Source organism: Silene latifolia, chromosome Y (genome assembly GCF_048544455.1).
Source record: "Silene latifolia isolate original U9 population chromosome Y, ASM4854445v1, whole genome shotgun sequence".
Taxonomy (NCBI): Eukaryota; Viridiplantae; Streptophyta; class Magnoliopsida; order Caryophyllales; family Caryophyllaceae; genus Silene; species Silene latifolia.
This window is the reverse complement of record NC_133538.1, coordinates 204747642-204770019: the sequence shown is the minus strand read 5'-3', so window position 1 is coordinate 204770019 and position 22378 is coordinate 204747642. Positions and strand designations below refer to the sequence as shown.

General features: G+C 41.6%; 1 protein-coding gene across 1 annotated transcript; it reads left to right on the top strand.

The window, feature by feature from the left end:
• Window positions 1-401: 401 nt before the first annotated feature.
• LOC141629907 (uncharacterized) lies at window positions 402-4412 on the top strand. Its single transcript, XM_074442826.1, has 5 exons — window positions 402-1687; window positions 1872-2903; window positions 2988-3620; window positions 3792-3920; window positions 4031-4412. The coding sequence occupies exons 1-5, from the start codon at window positions 402-404 to the stop codon at window positions 4410-4412; spliced, it is 3462 nt and encodes a 1153-aa protein (XP_074298927.1).
• The last annotated feature ends 17966 nt before the right edge of the window (window positions 4413-22378 follow it).

The window sequence follows — 22378 nt, the reverse complement described above, 5'->3', positions numbered from 1 at the left end:
AATTTAGACTTATGTCACATATTGACTACTTAACCTTGTTCATGACACAAGGTGTGTTCATCATGTTTAGAGCCAACAAGGGCGTACCTTAGGCAAGTTTATCGTCATTCTAGGACCAGTGGAACGTTGCAGGATCCTGGTTGCTCAGAGATCCCTGCGCTCCTTATATTTTTGCATGCATGCTGGGGCCCTGACTACGTTGAGTACTCGGTGTCGATAGCTATCTTTAGGGGTGGTATCCGGGGCAGCTGCGTGAGCTTTGAGTTGTCGACCAAGCTCCCCTTCGTATGTTCCACAAGCCGCCTGGTGAGGGTGCTCCTATTATCAAAATAAATCAGGATGAGAGAGGATTTTAGAGAGAGAAACCTCCTAAAACTCTAATTAGGGATCTTAATTAAGCAATGGCAAAATCTAAGAACCCTAAAAATAATAATCCTAAATCAAATAATAATAGTAATAGCAAATCATCTAATACTAATAATACGTCACATAATAATACAAAAAATCAAAAAAATATTGTTGTTTCTTCAGAAGCAAGTACGAGTAAGAGTAAGTCGACATCGCCGCATACTGCTCGGAAAATCAACCTTAGCTTTCCTCCAATTGAATCGTCAGAGTTGGAGGTGATTTTGGAGGAGAGCGAACAGGAGGAGGAGGACGTATCGGGATATGAATCTGAACGGCAGGAACCGAGTCTCAGGCTGACTACTGCGGATGTTGAAGGTGAGATTACCTACTGGTCCTCAGCTGTTTATTGCTATATCCTAGGTGCGAACCCCCCGAGTAGTGTGATTACTGGTTATGTTAAGAGGGTTTGGCAATCGTATGGTATTGATCGTATTTCTTTCTTACCAAACGGTATTTTCTTGGTGCGCTTTAAATCCAAAGCAAAACATATAGAGGTTGTGAACAATGGTCACCTGATTTTTGATAACAAGCCAGTTATTGTTAAAGAGTGGAGTCCAGATTCTGAATTAATTAAACATGATGTGAAATTGATTCCTATTTGGATGAAACTGTATGGACTGGATATCAAATTCTGGGGGACTGATTGTCTGAGGAAGATAAGTGGTTTGGTTGGTAAGATGATGAGATGTGATGATGCTACCAGTAAGAGGGCTTTCCTTGGATATGCCAGAATCATGGTAGAGGTACAAATTGGTCAACAATTCCCTACTGAGCTTGAATTTGTGGATGAATTGGGAAAGATTCAGAGGGTAAAAGTTGTCTATGATTGGTTACCTCTATCGTGTGACAAGTGCAAAGGGATGGGTCATGAAGCTATTCATTGTAGGAAGATTGAGGGAGCTCCAAAGAGGGTGTGGAAGCCCAAGGTGAAACCTCAGGCTCCTGTAAATGAAGCTGTCACTAAACCCAGACCTGTGGCTAAACCTGTTTCCCCAGTAGTGGCACCACCTCCAGTTACTCAGGTACCCTCTCCAGTGATGCAGACCCCTGTAGTGGTTCCTTTGACTGGTGGTACTACTAGTGTGGGGCTAAAGGAGATTGAGGTGAATACCTCATTCCCTAGGAGGTTCATAAGTAAAATGATGAAACATGATAATGGGGAACCTAGGGTTTTTACTCCTAGAGGACTCAGTTTTATGGATGCTCTAACCCTATCTGTGCAGAAGGCAAGAACTGAGAGTAGGAAACTGCTTACTCCTGGAACTTACTCTGATAATGGGTAGGTTGGGTTTTTGGAACGTTCGTGGTCTAAATAGTCATCTAAAACAAAAAGAAATAAGGTGGTTTTTACACCAGAATAATGTAGGACTATTTGGATTATTAGAGACTAAAATAAAAGGTAGTAGATGGATTAATGCTAGGAATGTCATTTGTGAAGATTGGTCAATTTGTACTAATAATAGCACTCATGTTGGGGGGAGAGTGTGGTTACTATGGGACCCTCAGGTTTATCAGGTGGATGTTTTGGATGTTACAGCCCAATGTATCCATTCCAAAGTGTTTGATAAAGTTCAGAAGATTGTGTTCTGGCATACTCTTGTCTATGGCTTTAACAGAATTCAGGAGAGAGCCTCTTTATGGGATTCTTTAAGGGATTACTCTAGTGTGATTGATGGGCCATGGTTGCTGTGTGGGGACTTCAACAGTATAACTGGGGTAAATGATAGAGTTGGTGGAGCTGAGGTGTCTTGGGCTGAGATGGCTCCTATGAGGAAGATGATAGTTGACTGTCAGCTGCAAGACATGAAAAGCTCTGGCTCTTATTATACGTGGAATAACAAGCATGAGGCTACAACAAAAGTGTATAGCAGAATTGATAGGGTTTTGATCAATGAGCAGTGGTTTCAAATCTTCCCTGAGGCTGTGGCAAACTATCTCCCTGAAGGTCTCTATGATCACTGTCCATGCCTTATAAACTCTACTGAGGAAATTAGTAAAAGGAAGATGGGGTTTAAGTACTTTAATATGTGGGCTCTCTCTGATGATTTTGAGTCCACTGTGAAGGATAGTTGGCAGCAGGAGCTGAGGGGTACCCCTATGTATAGAGTGGTACAGAAATTGAAGAGGTTAAAACCTGTGCTTAAAAATTTGAACAAAGCTCAATTTAGTGACATTGAAAACCTTACCAATGTTACTGAATTGGCTTTGAAACACTTCCAGCAGCAGCTCATTCAGGATCCCATGAATGATACTCTATGCAATGCTGAAAAAGATTATGCTAATGATCTCATTAAACTGGTCAAGGCTAGGAATAGCTATTTAGCTCAGAAAGCTAAAGAAGCCTGGATTAAAGATGGGGATGATAATACTTCTTTTTTTCATTCGAGCATCAAAAGAAGAAGAATGAAGAATAGGGTGTATTCCATTCATGACATGGAGGGGGTTTTGTGCTCTAAACCTGATGACATAAAAGCTGCATTTGAAGACTACTATCGGTTGTTCTTTGGGCACCTCAAACCCGGTCAAACCTTTATGTAAAAGAGTGGTCGAGCATGGAAATATTTTGATCGAGCTCACAGAGATCTCCTTCTCAAGCCTGTTTCTGATGAAGAGATCAAAAGTGCTATGTTTTCTATACCTGGTGACAAGGCACCTGGGCCTGACGGTTTCAGTAGCCAATTTTTTAAAGACTCCTGGCATATTGTGGGCAGGGAGGTGTGTAAGGCTATTAGAAATGTGTTTGATTCTGGCCAACTGTTGAAAGAATTGAACACCACTACTCTTACTCTGGTGCCAAAAGTTGATTTGCCTGATAGTGTATTGCAGTTCAGGCCTATTGCCTGTTGCAATACAGTCTATAAATGCTTGACGAAAGTGTTGTGTAATAGATTGAGCTTGATTCTGCCTGACATTATAAATCCTTCACAAGGGGCTTTTGTAAAAGACAGAGATATTGTGGGGAATATTCTCATATGTCAAGACCTCATCAAGCTTTATAAGAGGAAAGTCTGCTCCCCAAGGGTAATGTTGAAAATTGATTTACAGAAAGCATATGACTCCATTGAGTGGAGCTTTCTGAATGATATGTTATGTGCTTTAGAGTTTCCCCCCAGCTTCATCACTCTGATTATGGCTTGTGTGACCTCCCCCACCTTTTCCTTGGCCCTGAATGGAGAGGTGTTTGGCTTTTTTCGAGGACAAAGGGGTTTAAGGCAAGGGGACCCCCTATCCCCCTTGCTCTTTACAATATGTCTTGAGTATCTCAAGAGATTGTTGGGTGTGTTGAATAAATATCGTGGGGGTTTAGATATCATCCTTTATGCTCTAAGTTGAAGTTGACCCACTTATGTTTTGCTTTGATGACCCGCTCATGTTCAAAGCAGAGGTGACCTACATTCTGTTAGATTATTGCTCAGGGCTTTTGAGACCTTCTCTGCCTCTTCTGGACTTAAAATGAATAATGGCAAATCAAACATTTACAAAGAATGGGGTGAAGGAGGAAATTATGAAGAGTATTGAGAAAGCTTCGGGTGAAAAGAGGGGGATCCCTTTTAGATATTTGGGGTTAAAATTGCACCCAAACGTCCTGGGGGTCCTTGATTTGCCAGTGTTTGGTTGACAGGGTGACTGAGAGGATTGCTAGATTGGGGGCTAAACATCTTTCTTATGCGGGGAGACTCACCCTCATAAAATCTGTGTTAAGTACCCTTCATAATTATTGGGCCAGGATATTCATTCTACCCAAAACAGTTCTTAATAGTATTGATGCTATTTGCGAGCCTTCCTGGCATGGTCAAGAACAAAAGGAATCCCCTGCACTTGTATCATGGAATCAGGTTTGCAAACCAAGGAGAAAGGGTGGCTTGGGTTTGAAATCTGTTACATCGTGGAATATAGCTTTGATGGGCAAATATGTGTGGTGGGTTGAGAAGAAAAATCGATCATCTATGGGTGAAGTGGGTGCATACTATTTATATAAAGAATACTACTTGGAAAGATTATGAACCTACTATCACTACTAGTGGGCATGGAGAAGACTATGTCTTTGTCAAAACTCGGTTGAAGCCGTGGTTGTATGATGAAGTCCGGAGAGACAGTGGGGGTTTATACGATCAAGCTTGGTTATCATTGGCTTGTTGATGCTGGCCCTGATGTTCTCTGGTATCCTTGGATACAGAATAGGATTATGCTGCCAAAGCACAATTTTTTCATTTGGCTTGTTGCTCATAATCGCCTGCTTACTCAGGATAGATTGATGAGGATGCACATAGCACGAGTAACGATGCTATCTTTGTGCTTTGCGATGAGGAGGATGTATATCATCTGTTTTTTAGCTGTTCTTTTAGTAGGCAGTGTGTGCGGCTACTTGAGGACCGGGCCGAGTATCTGTTTGCCTTACCAGGGGGTCATTGATTGGTGGATAGCAATTAGGGAGCGGTCATTCTTTGAAGAAACAATTGTGGTTGCTGCCGCATTGCGCACTTAATGTATTTGATTTGGCATGCACGTAATCGATGTAGGCTTGAGTCTCATGCCTTTACCTTTATGCTTATAAAACAGGAAGGAATTATTACAGTGGAGACTGAGATATAGTCGTGTGAAATTTGGGTCTAGGAGAAGTCAGGATTGGGTCAATAGTTTGTGGCAAAGTGTAACTAATTAGAGGTGTATGTACCTCTAGTTATCAAATTGTTTGATGGGCTTTATTAATATATACTTAACTTTCCCCAAAAAAAGAGGGTGCTCCTATTGGAGAATTAGATTAGGCATGTTGGAGTGCCATGTGCCTTGTCACCCCACGCTCACAGTTGAAAGTCCTGCTGGCAACACTTTCACGGTACCATAGACGTTAGAGTGCAGAGTGGTATTTTCAAAAGAGCCCAAAATAGAGAAAATCTACTTTAGCAATGTAAAGGACCTGGCGCTATCTCATGGGGTTCCACAGCAACCGTGGTCCCAGGAAGCTACAGACCACACAGCTCCAATAGCGGTTTTAAGTTTGAAGAAATGTAAACCAAAACAGAAGTAAAATAAAGGTTGGTAGTATGCTTACTACCGTTTTTTTTAGGGTTTTTGAATACAAACTTTGTACACTAAATTCTACTTGTTATCAAAAGTGATACCTCTTCAGGTGAAGTATGTTCCATGGTTTCTGTATTATGTGACCATCCATGGTCATCAATCTGTACGCCCCATGGCCAACAACGCCTTCAACTTGGTATTGTCCTTCCCATTTATAGGCGAATTTGGCTGCTTAGCGATTTCTGGTGTTTTGAAACACCTCGCGGAGAACCAGGTCTCCTACCTCCAGGAGCCTGACTTTTACGTTCTTGTTGTAGCTTTTGGTGACTAACTGTTTGTAGGCAGCCATACGTATCTTTGCGCTTGCTCGCAGCTCGTCTATCGTGTCCAGGCTCCTGATCATTTCTGCATTGTTCAGTTCCCCGGTCATACATCTATACCTGTGAGTTGGAACTAGAACCTCTGATGGAATTATTGCCTCCGCTCCAAACACCAAGTTGAAGGGTGTATGACCTGTCACCGTCTTTGGTGTAGTCCTATCTGACCACAGTACCAGTGGCAAATCATCTGCCCACTTTCCTTATAACTCCTCCAACTCCTTCTCAAATTGTCCATAATGATTTTATTGCCAGATTCAGCTTGTCCATTGGACTTTGGAGTCCTGGGCGCTGACTTCTTTAGTGAGATGTTCCACCTAGCACAGTATCCCTCCGCATCGTTTGACATGAATTGTGATCCATTGTCACATATTATTTCTGATGGGATACCAAACCTGCACAGGATATTGCGTTTGATAAAATAAATGACTTTCGTATCCTTTACATCAGTGAATGCTTCTGCCTCTATCCATTTGGTAAAATAGTCTGTCATTGCTAGCATCCATAGTCTATTTCCTGAGGCCCTAAGCAGAGGGCCCACGATGTCCATTCCCTATGTCATGAATGGCCTTGGGGAAATAATTGGATGTAAAGGTTGTGCTGGCTGGTGGATCATTGGTGCTGACCGCTGGCAGGCGTCACATTTTCGAGCGTATTCTGCTAAGTCTGCTCTAATTATAGGCCAGAAGTAGCCTTGTATGAGGGCTTTGTTTGACAGACTCCTGCCCCCTGCATGGTTTCCGCATTCACCACTATGGAGGGCATGCAATACGGTCTGCGCTTCTTGCTTATCCAGGCACCGTAAGTAGGGCCCTGCCAGTGATTTTCTAAAAAGCATATTGTCAATCAGTGTGAATCTGGAGGCTTTTATTTTAAAACCGCTTACCTCCTTTTTGCCATCTGGTAGCTTGCCATGCCTAAGCCAATCTAGGTAAGGCGTTCGCTAGTCTGGATCAACTGGCTGCTCGTCTATGCTTGACAGAACTGTTGCTCCATTTTCCACATCCTACTGGTCTTCCAGCTCCCCTTTGTTTACTTCCTCTACCTTTTGGATTGATGGCTCCAATACATGCGCGATAGGAATGTTGGTCAGCTCTGTTGGTTTGAAAGTTGTCCCCAGGGTTGCCAGGGCGTCAGCTTCCACATTCTGGTCTCTGGGAACCTGCTTGAGCTTGCAGTCTTTGAAATTCTGCTTTAGCTCCTTTGCTACTTTTAAGTAGGCTATCATCTTTGAATCCCTGACTACATATTCATCATTTACATGGTTGACAATAAGCAAGGAATCACTGTATACCTATAGGTTTCTGATTCCCAAATCCAGAGCTAGCTGCATCCCTAGTATTAAGGTTTCGTACTCTGTTTCGTTGTTGGTGGCCTTAAATTCACAACGAACTGCTTACGCTATCAAATCCCCGTGTGGAGATCGCAAAATTAGACCTACACCTGCCCCCCTTTGATTGGAGGCACCGTCAATGTGCATCTGCCAGACTTCTGCCTCCTTATCCCCTTTGAGGGTTAAGATCTCTCTATCCACCAGATTTTGGATAGTTGGGCTGAAGTCTGAAATGAAATCTGCCAATGCCTGTGACTTTATCGCCGTTCTTGGGTCATACCTAATGTCATACCCACTGAGGTGTACATACCATTTCGACATTCTGCCTGATAACTCAGGCTACCTTATTATAGATTTTAGTGGGTAGTTAGTCACAACATGTATAGTATGGGACTCAAAGTAAGGGCGCAGTTTGTAAGATGCAACGACAAGTGCAAGTACTAGTTTTTTTAGAGATGTGTACCTGGTCTCTGCTGGCAGCAGATACTTGCTTACGTAGTAGACTGGTCTTTGCTCCTTATCCTGCTCCCTGACTAGGACCGCGCTTAATGCCACCTCTATGAAGGCTAAGTAAAGGAACAATGGTTCTCCTTGCTCCGGTTTTGATAGCGGTGGTGGGGTGCTGAGATAATGCTTCAGCTCTCTGAACGCTTGCTTAGGCTCTGGGGTCCACTCGAATCTTTGGCTCTTCTCAATATGTCATAGAATAACCTGCATTTGTCTGAGGATCTCGATATGAACCTTCTAAGAACTGCTACCTTTCCTGCTAGCCGTTGCACGTCTTTTGGCTTTTCTGGTGACACTAGTTGTAGTACCGCCTTTATTTGCTCCGTGCTGCCTTCTATTCCTCTTTGAGTTACTATGTAGCCCAAAAACATCCTGGATGAGATTCCAAAGGTGCATTTGGAGGGGTTCAGCTTCATTTGTATTCTCTGAGTGTGCTGAATGTTTCTGCCAGATGTCGCATATGATCCTTGGCCTTTTTCGACTTTACCACCATGTCGTCAATTTATACTTCCATAGTTCTTTCTATCTATTCTTTAAACATCCGCTTGACCAACCATTGATACGTAGATCCTGCATTCTTCAGGCCAAAGGGCATAACATTATAGCAATATATACCTCTTTCTGACATGAATGCTATCTTCTCTTGGTCGGCTGGATCCATCTTGATTTAGTTGTAGCCACTCCAGGCGTCCAGGAATGATAGCATCTCGTGCCCGGCTGTGGCGTCTACCATTGCGTCAATATGTGGCAGCGGGAAGGGATCCTTTAGGCATGCTTTGTTGAGGTCGGTGAAGTCCACACATACTCTCCACTTCCTATTCTTTTTGGGCACTATCACCACGTTTTATAGCCACTCTGGATATTTTACCTTTCTTATTTTGTTTGCTGCTAGCAGGTTATCCACCTCCTGGTTGATCACCTTGTTTCTTTCAGCTGCGAATTTTCTCCATCTCTGTTGGATAGGCTTGTATCCTGGATCTACACTAAGCTTATGTGTTATGATAGATGGGTCTATCCCTACCATGTCGTCATGGGACCATGCGAAATAATCCATGTTGGCTTACAGGAACTTGATTAGGTGTTGCCTAAGGTCACTTGTGCACCCTGCCCCTATTAGCATCATTCTTTCTGGGTGTAGCCCGTCCAGGTTGATTTGGTCCACCTCCTCGGCTGGGGGCTCAATGTATTCGTCCTGGACATGCTGGTTCTGTAATTGCTATGCTGGAGGACTGGTTGTGCATTTCAGTGCCTTAGTATAGCAATCTCTGGCTTCCTCCTGATCTCCATGTATTTTTTCTACTCCCCAGGGTGTGGGGAACTTCACACATCGATGATACATTGAGGGGATTGCCTTCATTAGATGCAACCATGGTCTTCCAAGGATAACGTTGTAGGTAGATGGTCCATCGATGACCAAGTATCTTACTTGCTTATTGATTCCCCCTGCATAGGTTGGGATCACGATCTCTCCTAGTGAGTTAGCTATTTCTCCACTGAATCCCACTAGTGTGATGGTCTTCTTTTGCAAGTCCTTCTCGCTGAACCCCATGTTTTTTTTATGGTTTTCAGCATGATTAGATTGACCGAGCTGCCATAATCTACCAGAACATTCCTAACCGTGCAATTAGCCATTAAAAGTGTTATGATAAGTGCATCGTGGTGCTCCTGGCTGTCGTGGACATCTTCCTCGTCGAAAGCGACAGCGGGCTGTTCGCTGTGGGAAATTCTGCAGGAGGTATCTGACCTATCACCCTTAGTTTCAGTGGCGTGTCTCTTTGTCGCCGAATATGTCAGATCGCTTAGGTCTGAGCCGCATGTTATCACGTTTATTATTTTGGTGCATGTGGGTGGTGTGGAAGGCTTAACTTGTTTTGCGGAACCCACCTTATCTTGCTGCTTGCCCCCATGTGGTAATAGGTGCCTCAGCTCTCCTTGCTCGTACAGGCGCTTGATTTATCTGCGTAAAGTGTAGCAATCCTCTGTAGTGTGTCCAATGTCACAATGGAACTCGCACTTCTTCTTGATATCTTTCCTCCAGGATTGTCCTTCCACTGGTGGTCTAGGCCACCTTACTCCTTCTCCCATTTCCCTGAGCGCTTTTAGAATTCCTCCGACGCCAGTAGTGAATCTATATTCTGCCAGCGTAGGGAGTTGCTGATTTTCTTCTCTGTTGTCAATTCTGTTGACTCCCCTACCATATGGTTTGTATCTCTCCTCCTTCTTCCCGGTGGACTGCTTTCTGCTTGATTTCTCTATGGCCGACGTACTGGATACGCTTGGCGTGCTTGGTACGCTGGCTCTAGCGAGCATATCTTCTTCCAGTCTGATTGCTGCTGCAGCCTTTTCTTGCACTGCCTCAATGCAATGGCAAGGGTGCATAGTCAGCTGCTTATATAGGTCTGACTCGGGGTGTATGATGTGAATTTTGGCGGAAGCGGATGACATTTTTGTAGGGTTGTTTTTGTGTTTTGAAATAAAGGGGATATTTGTTTCAAGATCAATGAAGACCTCGAAAACAATGGGATATTTGTCGTAGCTAGACCTATAGCTACGCCAATGGGTGAATTGTTTGATACTCGTCAAACAATCCGACTTAAACTTAGGATCACGTCCCTCGTTCAAGCAAGGTACGAAATCGCGTTTCGACCTCTTAAGCCAAATCACTCGTGTAACAACACAAGAAGACAAGACAAGTTTTAGAGAATACTCTCAAGTTTTTACTTCAAAATTGGATGATAAACAAACGAGGACTACAAGCCTTATATAGGCCGAAATCCTTGATGCCCAAGGCTAGCCTTTAATGCTTTGTGGTGAGTTCTAGGCTATGTAGAAGAACTAGGTAAGACTAAACCAAAAACTAGGTAAGACCTTTGTAAAAACTAGGCTATGACAAAAACTAGGTGAGCTTTATTCAATGCCTTTGGACTAGCCCATTTTCGAGGTTAGACCTTGCTCCACACGGTTCTCCTTGCTCCACACGGTTCTCCACACGGTTCTACCCGTCCCATTGGCGGGTGATCATGCACTTTTCTCGACTATTATTCGAACCGATCCATGCTTGGTGACTCGGGTTGTCTTGGTCGCTTGTTTCGAGAATTATTTCATCAAGGTGATTCATATTCATATCAATTCCTCCCCCTTTGAAAGGAATTGTCCTCAATTCCTGGAAGTTCTTGATGCCACCGGGGTCAAAAACAAATCTTGAAGTTAGATTCAACTTGATTATGAACATGAAGCTATTTACGCACACCGTTGATCTCTTCTTTAACTCATCATCTTCAATATAGTCTTCATGTTTATCCATCTCCAGTGAATTGAATTTGTAATGAGTATTGTAAATTAAAACCATTTTGTGCCATCTTTGCTTGTGATTTCCTCCTCTCCATCCTCCGTGCACAATTCTACCAAAATCCAAATAATCGTTGCTCGAAACAACAAGATCATCATGAGCTTCCATAAAAATTGACTTCAATAAGAAGTTAGAGTTCCCACCATATAGCTTCTCATCAATGTATTTATCAATTGGAGATTGATACGGTTCTTTAGCTTGAGAATCTGATTTGATGTGATTGCCCAGAAACTCCTCATCCAAGATTGGCATAAGATTAAGTTTATTTTGATTTGCATCGTCATAACTTGTATGATCACTTTCTTCCACGTGAGCTTCATCATAAACTTCTTCAAATTCTTCATCAAAAACAATTGGTAGATTGGGATCAAATAAAGAAGTACCTTCTGTATGAGATTCATCCTCAAAAGAAAATATGTTATCTTCAATCACATCTTTAATTTGATCATCATCACTTAAGGGTTCTATTCTGATAATCTCATCCTCTTCTTTTGGTTCATCACCCTGAAACTGGCAGTCGCCTATCTGGCAGTCTACTTCACCGTTCCTTTCAACAAATTCAGGCATTTCTACAATCGACAGTTCTGTGGCGTCTCTCCATGCTTTTCTTGAATTCGTAATTGTTTCAAGCATCGATATTGTTCAAAGGATATGTACTCCTCATTAGGGCAAGAAATATATGAATGTCCAAATCCATGACACATAGTACAACGTGCCAAATCTTCTCTTCCAATCCTTAGACACTCAATTTCTCGTGACCGTCTCAAGATGAACAAAATTTCATCTTTGTATTGTTCCTTTTTTTTTGGTTTTTTTTTTTCGCGGATGAACAGTACCGGCACCGGCATGAACAGTGATTTTTTTTTTTTTTTTTTGTGTGTGTGAAGAAATCAAGACCCTTGGATCGTCTCGATTAATGGAAATCAAGAGCCGAAGCTCTGATACCACATTTGATGTGAATTTTGGCGGAAGCGGATGACATTTTTGTAGGGTTGTTTTTGTGTTTTGAAATAAAGGGGATATTTGTTTCAAGATCAATGAAGACCTCGAAAACAATGAGATATTTGTCGTAGCTAGACCTATAGCTACGCCAATGGGTGAATTGTTTGATACTCGTCAAACAATCCGACTTAAACTTAGGATCACGTCCCTCGTTCAAGCAAGGTGCGAAATCGCGTTTCGACCTCTTAAGCCAAATCACTCGTCTAACAACACAAGAAGACAAGACAAGTTTTAGAGAATACTCTCAAGTTTTTACTTCAAAATTGGATGATAAACAAACGAGGACTACAAGCCTTATATAGGCCGAAATCCTTGATGCCCAAGGCTAGTCTTTAATGCTTTGTGGTGAGTTCTAGGCTATGTAGAAGAACTAGGTAAGACTAAACCAAAAACTAGGTAAGACCTTTGTAAAAACTAGGCTATGACAAAAACTAGGTGAGCTTTATTCAATGCCTTTGGACTAGCCCATTTTCGAGGTTAGACCTTGCTCCACACGGTTCTCCTTGCTCCACACGGTTCTCCACACGGTTCTACCCGTCCCATTGGCGGGTGATCATGCACTTTTCTCGACTATTATTCGAACCGATCCATGCTTGGTGACTCGGGTTGTCTTGGTCGCTTGTTTCGAGAATTATTTCATCAAGGTGATTCATATTCACATCAGTGTAAGCCCCTCCTGAATGCTTCCACCGCTGTTGACACATCACACTCTCGTACCGCCACCTTTTCGTTATTGAACCTGGTGTTGAATTCTCCAATTGTCTCGTTGGCGCCTTGGACGATTCGGTATAAGTCACCAGCATGATTTTATGGCTTCCGGCTACTAGCAAACTGTTGAGTGAACGCATTTACCAAATCGGCAAATGTGGATATCGACCTATTAGGTAAACTTACGAGCCATCGGAGTGCTGGCCCCGACAATGTAGATCCGAACCCCTTACACATGCAAGCTTCCTTTACATTCCCAATGGCCGTTACTGTCATCATCTTTTGTTTGTATTAGCTCACGTGATCAAAGGGGTCCGTTGTGCCGTCAAAGAGAGTCATGTTTAGGCTATTTAATCTCTTTAGCATGGCGACAATCGATATCGCGTCCATGAATGGTGAGTCGCGTAGCTGTCAGCCGCTGCCTTCTCAAGTGGAGGCGGCATCCCTGGGACCCTGCTCAGCATCTCTCTCAACTCTAGGTACTGCATATTCGTCAAGCCACCTGAGTCTGTGCTGCCAGTTATCTGCTGATTCTGGACAATGCTTCCAGGCCAGAGTTCCCTAGAATTCTGGTTTTGTGTGTTATCCAGTGGGGTTGACGTCATTAGTATCTCCTGGTGCCAGCTTACTTGCGGACTTCCTATGGATCCTGCACCAGGTGTCTGGTTAGTAATAACGAAATTATTGGTTGGAATATTACCAGTTACCGATTCTATGTTGCTGGCAGGCTTGCAGCTATGTGGTGTGAGGTATCCTAACTCTTGTGGGACTATCCTCTCTCCCGTCGAGACTGCTGCCAGATCCAATCTGGTCACCAAATCAGTTGGAATTTGGCGCGGCTGACTCCTGCTGCCTGATGCCCCCCCAGCATGGGCTCTACTCCCGAGGCCTGGTTCTCACCCTCCGTGCTTGCCGGTGCATTTGCTTGCTGCTTCAGGAGGTCTATCTGCGCCCAGAGCTCCCTTTTTCTCCTTATTGCTTGGGCTTTTGCCTTCCTTTGGTCTTCCCGCATGCTTTCCCTTACTCTCTGTAAATTATCCATGCCGTTAAGCAGAGTTTGTGTTGGACTTGGCAGTGAGGTGAGACTCGTGCTTCATGTTCCCTTATCTGACTTATAGTGTGCCCCTATAGTAGGAGTCTTGGGAGGTAAGGTGACTTTAGCCACGGTTGTAACTCTTGATGTGTGTCCGGTGCCTGAGTTTGAGCCGCTGAAACTGAATTCTTGATGGGGTTTGGTGGTATCACTGGCAGATTACTTCCTGGCCCGGCTGGTGATGCTGATGATGCGTGTTTGCTTCCGTCCATTCTGTACACTGAGTAATTAACGATGATGACCACTATGCCCCACGGTGGGCGCCAAACAGTTTTGGTATTTTTCTACCGAATTAGGTTAAACTAGGTCAAAGTGGTCTTATGCGTTTTATGTGAAGTACGTAGTTTGTATGGTTGACACGAGAGATTTGGTGACGCGGAAAATCCAATATGGGAAAAGACCGCGGGAAGGGACAATACGCTTCCAAGGATTTCACTAGCTTTTAATATGGAGAACGAGTACAAATATGGCGGTACGACTTTTCTAGCTAGCACAATATGTAGGATTTTCGTATGTGTGTATGAATGATCTTTCTCCCTTCTTAGTCATGTATATATATATATATAGGACCTAAACCCTCATAGGGTTTAGGTCGCTTGCGCGGCAAGTAAAGCCGGATCCCGCCCTTGCTGGGCTTCTTCTTACTGACAGCCCATGATCTGCTGTTTAGAACCCTGTTCTCCCTATTCTCCCTAAAATCAGTCTGATAGATTCCAGCTCATGGGCTCCTCAATGCCATTAGTTTACTTAGCCCAATCCACCGCGTAGGTCTTAATGGACCTAACTCCTTGCTGGCCCAATGCGCAGAATTTGGCCCAAACAGCGGCTGCCTCTTACTATTTCCCAATTCCCATCATGCGTTCTTTATTTCCTCAGCAAAGAGATTATTTACTTACACCCGTCTCATTCGTAGTAGTTACTCGTATGCATCTCCTCCCATATCATCGAGCCTCACCTAAGCACAATCATGATTGACCATCATCCGCTCTTTTCAGTTTGTACACTTATGGGGAATTTTTCCGAGCAATCTTTTAAATTTTAAGGTAACAAGATTCTACCGATCGATATTGAGATGGAAATATTGTTTCGCGGTTTATCCGCCAGTTCACTCACCCCTTGTCTTTGTCTTAGGTTCGACGATGAGAATGCAGTATTGGTTACTTTGGAGTACTACATTATGAGACAGAGTAATGAGTAAGATGGAGTAATGAGTTGAGACTTGGTTATTTATTAGGACGAGAGAGAGTAATATATTATGGAAATAGAAAGGAGTTTGTCTGAATAGTTATCGGGGAGTGTTTTTATTATTCTCTCTGTTTCTGTTTATTATTACGTGTGCTTGTTTCCACGCCATGACCAAAAACTATTCTGCTTCTATTGAGGTATTATCTGTGCTTTCCGGCTAACGTGTTTTCTCCCTTCGGGGCTACTCGTCATGGGGGTAGTTCCTTTCTGTCTTCTGGTTTCATTTTCAGGTCTTCCGCAGCGGGTTAAAGAGAATTTCAAGTTAATATTTTATTTTAATACTTTGTAAAGTTTAGTTCCAATTTTTATTATTTTATTTTTAAAAGGATTTGTAATAAGATAGACTTTGTATATTAATTATAATATCTCTGAATTTCGGCGAGTTTTATATGTAAAAAGTTGTTTTAATTTAGCCGAAAATCAGAGGTGTTACAATTGGTATCAGAGCGGGTTTTTTCTTGGTCAGATGTTGAGATCGTCACATCTTAACACCGCTCTTTTAACTTTTTAAACTCTTCTTACATTTTGAGTTGTCATTTTTATTCATTTTTGAAAATTTTACGTTCGAAGACGAACTTTATTTTTAAGGAGGGTGGAGTGTAATACCTCTCAAATCTTTCTAAACTCGAACTTCGGGACGAAGTTCCTTTTAAGAGGGGAAGATTTTAATACCCAAATATTTTAAGTCATTCTTATTATTTTATATTTCCTTGAGCTTAATTTATTATCAAACTAGGTTTTAACACCTTATATATATATATATATATATATATATATATATATATATATATATATATATATATATATATATGTATGTATATATATATTTGGGATCCGGTGAGAACCATCAAGATAATGAGAACCATTAGAACCACTTACAGCCCTTCGATCATACTCATAATTGACGGTTAGATGAACAATAAAACAAAACTTTGTAAACAGCGCACCCCCTAAACCCTTCGATCATATTCACTTTCCAAATTTCCATTTCTCACTCATCTCCCTTTCTCTCTCTTCGACTATCGCATTCTAGCTCTTTCCTCCACTTTCTATCGTCACAAACATTCCGATCAAGCTCCTCGACGATCAAAATCTTCCACGTTTTTTCCAGCAATAGATCCTGGTAATTCAACGAGGTAAACTTTCGATATTGATGATTAATTTTTGCGAAATTCGGGTTTATGTCTTTCTCTCTTTGTAATTTTTTAATTTATCGATTATATTAGTTGAATTTAAGCCTTGATTAATGTGTTACAGTCGGAATGATGAATTATGTTTGTGTAATTAGGGTTTTCGTGAATTAGATTGGGGAAACTTGGAAATTAGGGTTGGGGAAGTTAAGAAACTACGTACATTGGTTGAAACATGAAATTAGGGACTGAACTTCCAAAATTTTTGCTAATTACGCTAATTCATTGTTCTTACATGGTAGATTCTTAGATCCGTAGTCTTATTGTTCACATTTTTGCTAATTAATCTAATTACGCAATAATCAAACCCTAATTCCCCATGTTGTTTGTTACTTTTCAATTTCAACCTGCGGAAATGCTTCATTTCACTGTGTCAATCACAGGCCTTCACATTACCCTAAGATGTATGTTGTTGATTTTCTACTGAAATTGTTTAAATATCAAGTTCAAACAATGCATACTACGCAGAATATGCGCTGTGTTTAAAGCTACTAAAGTTAGTAACTATTGTACTGAGTCAAGTAAAGTTTTACATATTTCCTCCGTTTAAAAGTATTCCCTCTTTTCAATTCTGCATACAGAAAAAAAAATATGGAAAATTGGTGCAAAGGTTGGGTAGTCAATCGCGAGGAAGTAGAACGAAAACTTTTTATTCAACATTATGTCGAAGAGAAAACAGAATCTCTGAGTTATCTTGGTCAAGTTACGAAAATGGAGTTCAATGATCGTCGCAATCAACCAAGATTTAATGTTTTAACTGATCCAGATCTTGTGTCAAAAATCTTCCACCTACTTGATAGTTGCTCGGATAGGGCAAGCATGGCCAATGTCTGTAAATTGTGGGCTAAACTCTTTCTTTTTTTCCCGTATTCACCTGGTGTTCTGGTAGCATACCTGCAAAATTTACGATTTAATGATATTAATGGCGTGAGGATAGTGCGTAGTCGTGGTAGACTAATTTCCAAAAGATGCAAGTGTTTTATGACGGGTAATATGGCAGCCAAATTCGTCATGCATGTTCACCAACGAAGAAATGTATTTCAGAACACCCATCTTAATCCACTTAATGACAGTCAAATTAAACAAGTTGAAAAGATGTTGCGGGATATGCCAACTTTGTCACATGAAGAAGCGAAAGCAATAGTAGCACCCTTACTAGCTCGTCGAAGGTTCTCTTATGTTGAAGTCGTTGATTTGACGTAGGTCTATCACAAGTTTGTACAACTTTCTGGCCAACGTACTGTATTGGTACTTAGGGCACTTAGGGTATTGAATGTTAAGGTTTAAACGTTCCTTTTGTCAGGCTTTAGTAATAATTATGTAATTAGTTTTGGTATTTTGGATTATAGAAGTTGTTATGCAATGTTGTTTTGACTTATATATATATATATATATATATATATATATACATATATGTATATATATATATATGGTTTGGCTTTCACAACCAATGTTCTTTCATTTCCCAATTTTACTTAGTTTTGATCTGTATTCATCAAGTTGTGTTATGCTCTTCACCATTGTTTTGCAACATAATTTACTGTGAAATGTTGCAATCTGTCTTCATTATAAACATGTGATTTGTACAACAGTTTGTCTTTCAACTGTCTTTACAATATCCCTTAAATCATTGATAGATATGGGGCGAAAGAGTGTTGCAGCCAACAAAAAAGTTCTACTAAAAGGAGATCGGTCAATCAAAGATTATTTCCCACCAAAATCGAAAACTGCAACAACTGATGCTGTTGACCTAAGTAATTTGAGTAAGAAAATCAGTTTAGTCTTGCACATTCATGAAAAAACAAATTTCCTTATCAGTGCATGAAGTAGCGTTGCACATGTATGAAAGAAAAATATTTGTACATTAAACAACCTTACACATGCATAAACGAATCAACATTAATTTTGACAGCCTCGCAAAATACAGCCTAACCATAGAATGAAAAATAAGAGAAAAGGTTGAGGGTTGGATTAGGCGGATCCGCGGTAGCGGTCCGCCTAATCCAACCCTCAACCCTTTCCCGTCCTGTTATAGGATACCTGGCAACATATGTTTATTAAACAACCATGTACATACATGATAAAGCAGAGTATGTGCATTAAACTGTCTTCTACATGTATGAAAAATAAAGGAAAGGGTTGAGGGTTCGATTAGGCGGATCCGCGGTAGCGGTCCGCCTAATCCAACCCTCAACCCTTTCCCGTCCCATTTTAGGATACCCGGCCCTCTACATTTAATCCCGTCCCCAAAAAAGGGTTCACTCGGCCCCTCTAGGGTTTCTTTTGGTCTCATGGCCGATAAAATGAGAAGGGAAAGGGTTGAGGGTTGGATTAGGCGGATCCGCGGTAGCGATCCGCCTAATCCAACCCTCAACCCTTTCCCATCCCGTTTTAGGATACCCGACCCTCTACTTTTAATCACGTCCCCAAAAAAGGGTTCACTCGGCCCCTCTAGGGTGTCTTTTGGTCTCGCGGCCGATAAAGTGAGAAGGGAAAGGGTTGAGGGTTGGATTAGGCTGATCCGCGGTAGCGGTCCGTCTAATCCAACCCTCAACCCTTTCCAATCCCGTTTTAGGATACCCGGCAACATATGTTTATTAAACAACCGTGTACATGCATGATAAAAGCAGAGTATGTGCATTAAACAGTCTTCTACATGTATGAAAAATAAGGGAAACGGTTGAGGGTTGGATTAGGCGGATCCGCGGTAGCGGTCCTCCTAATCCAACTCTCAACCCTTTCCCGTCCCGTTTTAGGATACCCGGCCCTCTACATTTAATCTTATCCCCAAAAAAGGGTTCACTTGGCCCCTCTAGGGTGTCTTTATTAAACAACCTTGTACATGCATGACAAAGCATAGTATGTGCATTAAACAGTCTTCTAAATGTATGAAAAATAAGGGAAAGGGTTGAGGGTTGGATTAGGCGGATCCGCGGTAGCGGTCCGCCTAATCCCACCCTCAACCCTCTCCCGTCCCATTTTAGGATACCCGGCAACATATGTTTATTAAACAACCTTGTATATGTATGACAAAGCACTATATGTGCATTAAAATTTTACATCAGTTGCTAGGTTATTTGATGCAACTTCTGTTGATACATTAATGCTAAACTTTTCTATTTTAGGCGAACTGCTGAAACATTAATGCATTAAAAACTTCTGCATATTACCTAATTGATGTTGTTTAATATTTGACAGATGATGAGGATGTCTTATCAGAAATAGTTGACAACGAAGCTTCTAAACCAGAAACAGCTGACAAGGAAGCTACTAAAACAGAATCAGTTGTTCCGCGTCGAGTGAGTCCTCATACTAAAAGACCAGTTGAAGAGAATGTCTTACCAAAAGATGTTCAACCATCTACCAAAAAAAGGAGAGTGTCCACTGTTTCTGATAAGAAAGATGCTAGCAGCAATCCTAGTAGGAAAAGAACTCCTCATAGGAAGCGTGGTAAAGATTATGATACGCTGGTAACTAGGATGAGTCCTTCTTTGATAATTAATTTTATCAACTCGAACCCGTCTGAGAAGCAAATTGAAGCTATTCAGAGCATGAGTTTTGGAGAGTTGTTAAAACTTCAATCGGAAGAAATCCATGGCCATTTGGCTAGATGGATTGTGGAGTTTTTCAATCCATTCACTTGTTCGTTGATAAATGGGGATTTGACTATCACGGATGAGGATGTCTACCTTGTCACGGGAATTCCTATGGGGCCATTAGATATCAATACAGTTGGGAGGTACTGTATAGAAGATGGTTATTTAGAGGCTATCTGGATATTTAAGGAGCAATTTAGGACCACAGATATTACCAAGAAGGTTTTACTAGAGAAGATGATTGAGCAGCGGGATGCTGGAGATGATTTCAAGAGGAATTTCCTCGTATATATTGTTTCTGTTCTGTTGATGGGGGTAGCTAGTGATTATCCCAGCACTCGTATATTAAGTTTCTTGTCCGATCTGTCCGATGTACCTAAATATAATTGGTGCAAGTTTGCACGAGTCAACATGATTGAAAATGTCATTTCCTGGAAAAAGGCAGCAGCTAAAGACCCTCGTACGTCCTTTAAGGGACCAATTCTCATTTTTTGTCTTATCTACTTGGATAGAGTCATTTTCAAGACAAGAACGGTCGTTCGATCTTTCCCTTTGTTAGCCAATTGGTCTGACCAACGTATCAGAGAGAGGGTGAAGATGGAAAAACATGAGGCAAATGGTTTTGGAGAGGGGTGTGTAGAAGACAGATTTGTTATAAAGCACCCGTGTCTGAAACTGACAAACGGGTTGATGATGCAGTGACAACAAAGGGAAAGGAAAAGGTTGAGGGTGCTGGAGTGACGACAAAGGGAAAGGGAAAGGTTGAGGATACTGAAGAACGAGGTCCCGTTGATAAGAAAACAACAGATTGTATCAAGTTTTTAGCGGGTACTGTTGTTACTCTTGCAGACAGTTATGGTGTATTCTCAAAGGCAATCATTCAAGCAAAGGTTGTGGTTCCTGGTATGGAAGCTGTTACCAAAATGTCGACTTTGACAGATTCGTTATTTGAAGGGTTCTCACTTTCGCAGCAAAGTAAAGAAGAATCTGAGAAGGAAGAAGAGGAGAGAAAGGACAAGGAGAAAGATGACCATGAAATAGACGAAGAGGAGTAAAGGATGAGGGTAAAGTGGAGGATAAAGTTGAGAAGGACAAGGAGAAAGATGACCATAAAATGGTGGTAGAGGAGAAAAAGGATGAGGGGAAGAAGTATGTGGATTATATGAACTCTGATGAGTTTTACAACGATCCCAACATCTTGGCTGATTTAGAGGGGATTCTGAATAGTGCATATAACCGTGTTGGTGAGGCATTTAAAGAACACCAAGTTACGAAGGAAAAGATGGACAAGGAACTCATGGAGGGACCATCTTTCAGCCTCTTTCACGGTGAGGATGCATTATATACATCTCAAGAGTTCCGCGTAGCACAGAGGTTTGGTGATATGTGTCATATGGACGTTCCCCATGCGAGCACGTCAACTGCACCTTTCATTCAATCCCCTCCCTATGCAACCACGTCAGCTACACCTTCAATCCCATCCCCTCCCCGTGGAAGCACTTCTGCTGCACCTTCTATTCATTCCCCTCCTCGTGCAAGCACATCAGCTGCACCTTCCATCGCATCCCCTCCCCGTGTAAGTACGTTAGCTACACCTGCCAATCCATCCCCTGCATCACCAATACTTATCTTGTCACAACTGTCATTGAATGAATCTCCAATTATGCTTTCTTCTCCGCTAGTAGAACTGTCCCCAACCGTCCCCTCCCAGACTCGGAAGTGTTAGAGGAAAGTTGAGTTACCTGACGTTTTTCGTTCACCTTTTTTCATAAGAAATGTGAACGTGATGGTTGCCTTGAGTCAGCCTGAAAAACTGATGGGTGACTATGTATTCGCTGCTGACTTAGATGAAGGGTATGTATTAGTCTGTTAATTTTGCTTTTATTTTTTTCTTATTCGGTATATGTATTATATTTTCTTTCTATAACACTAAAGTTTTATTTTTGTAGCGAGGTTCTGTTCATCCGTGGGGGCAAGATTCTTACACGATATGATATGAAGACCTTGGTATTTGGTGGTACCGTTAGCATCGACGTGATCAATGTGTGGTGTGATTATCTGAATAATGGAAACAGGTTAAGAGATCATAGATCAATTTTACGTCTCTTTCTCACTGAAACAACCGATGTAAGTTTGATATTTAAATTTTGTTGGTCTAAATTATCAACTTGTACCTATTTATTCTCTAATACGGGTCACCTAAGTGAAACAACAGATAGCCTCATTGGATATCAACTATAGAGACGTGAAATTGGTAAGTTCAATATTTGAAAAGTTTCAAAATACATAATTAAATAATATACAAATCCAACTAATCATTGTTTGACAGGTTTTTTTCCCTGTTGTTGCACCCAACCCACTTCTTAATTGTTTTGATGTTGATCATAACTTGTATGAAGTTATACACCCGTGTGATCCAGGTTGTGTTGATTTTAATGTCAATGTTCAATATGTGGTATGTTTTCACACCGTTTGGCAATAAGTCTGTTAAATGGCTGATTTAATTCTTACATAACGAACTTATTTGCTTGGCATTGTCTTTTGTCTA

What these genes read in the sequence shown, in the direction of transcription:
- LOC141629907 (XM_074442826.1), top strand. Translation starts at nt 402, where the DNA reads ATGGCAAAATCTAAGAACCCTAAAAATAATAATCCTAAATCAAATAAT. An exon ending in GCATTTGAAGACTACTATCG is followed by an intron (nt 2,904 to 2,987) that starts GTTGTTCTTTGG and finishes TCGAGCTCACAG; the next exon opens with AGATCTCCTTCTCAAGCCTG. An exon ending in CGAGGACAAAGGGGTTTAAG is followed by an intron (nt 3,621 to 3,791) that starts GCAAGGGGACCC and finishes TGTTCAAAGCAG; the next exon opens with AGGTGACCTACATTCTGTTA.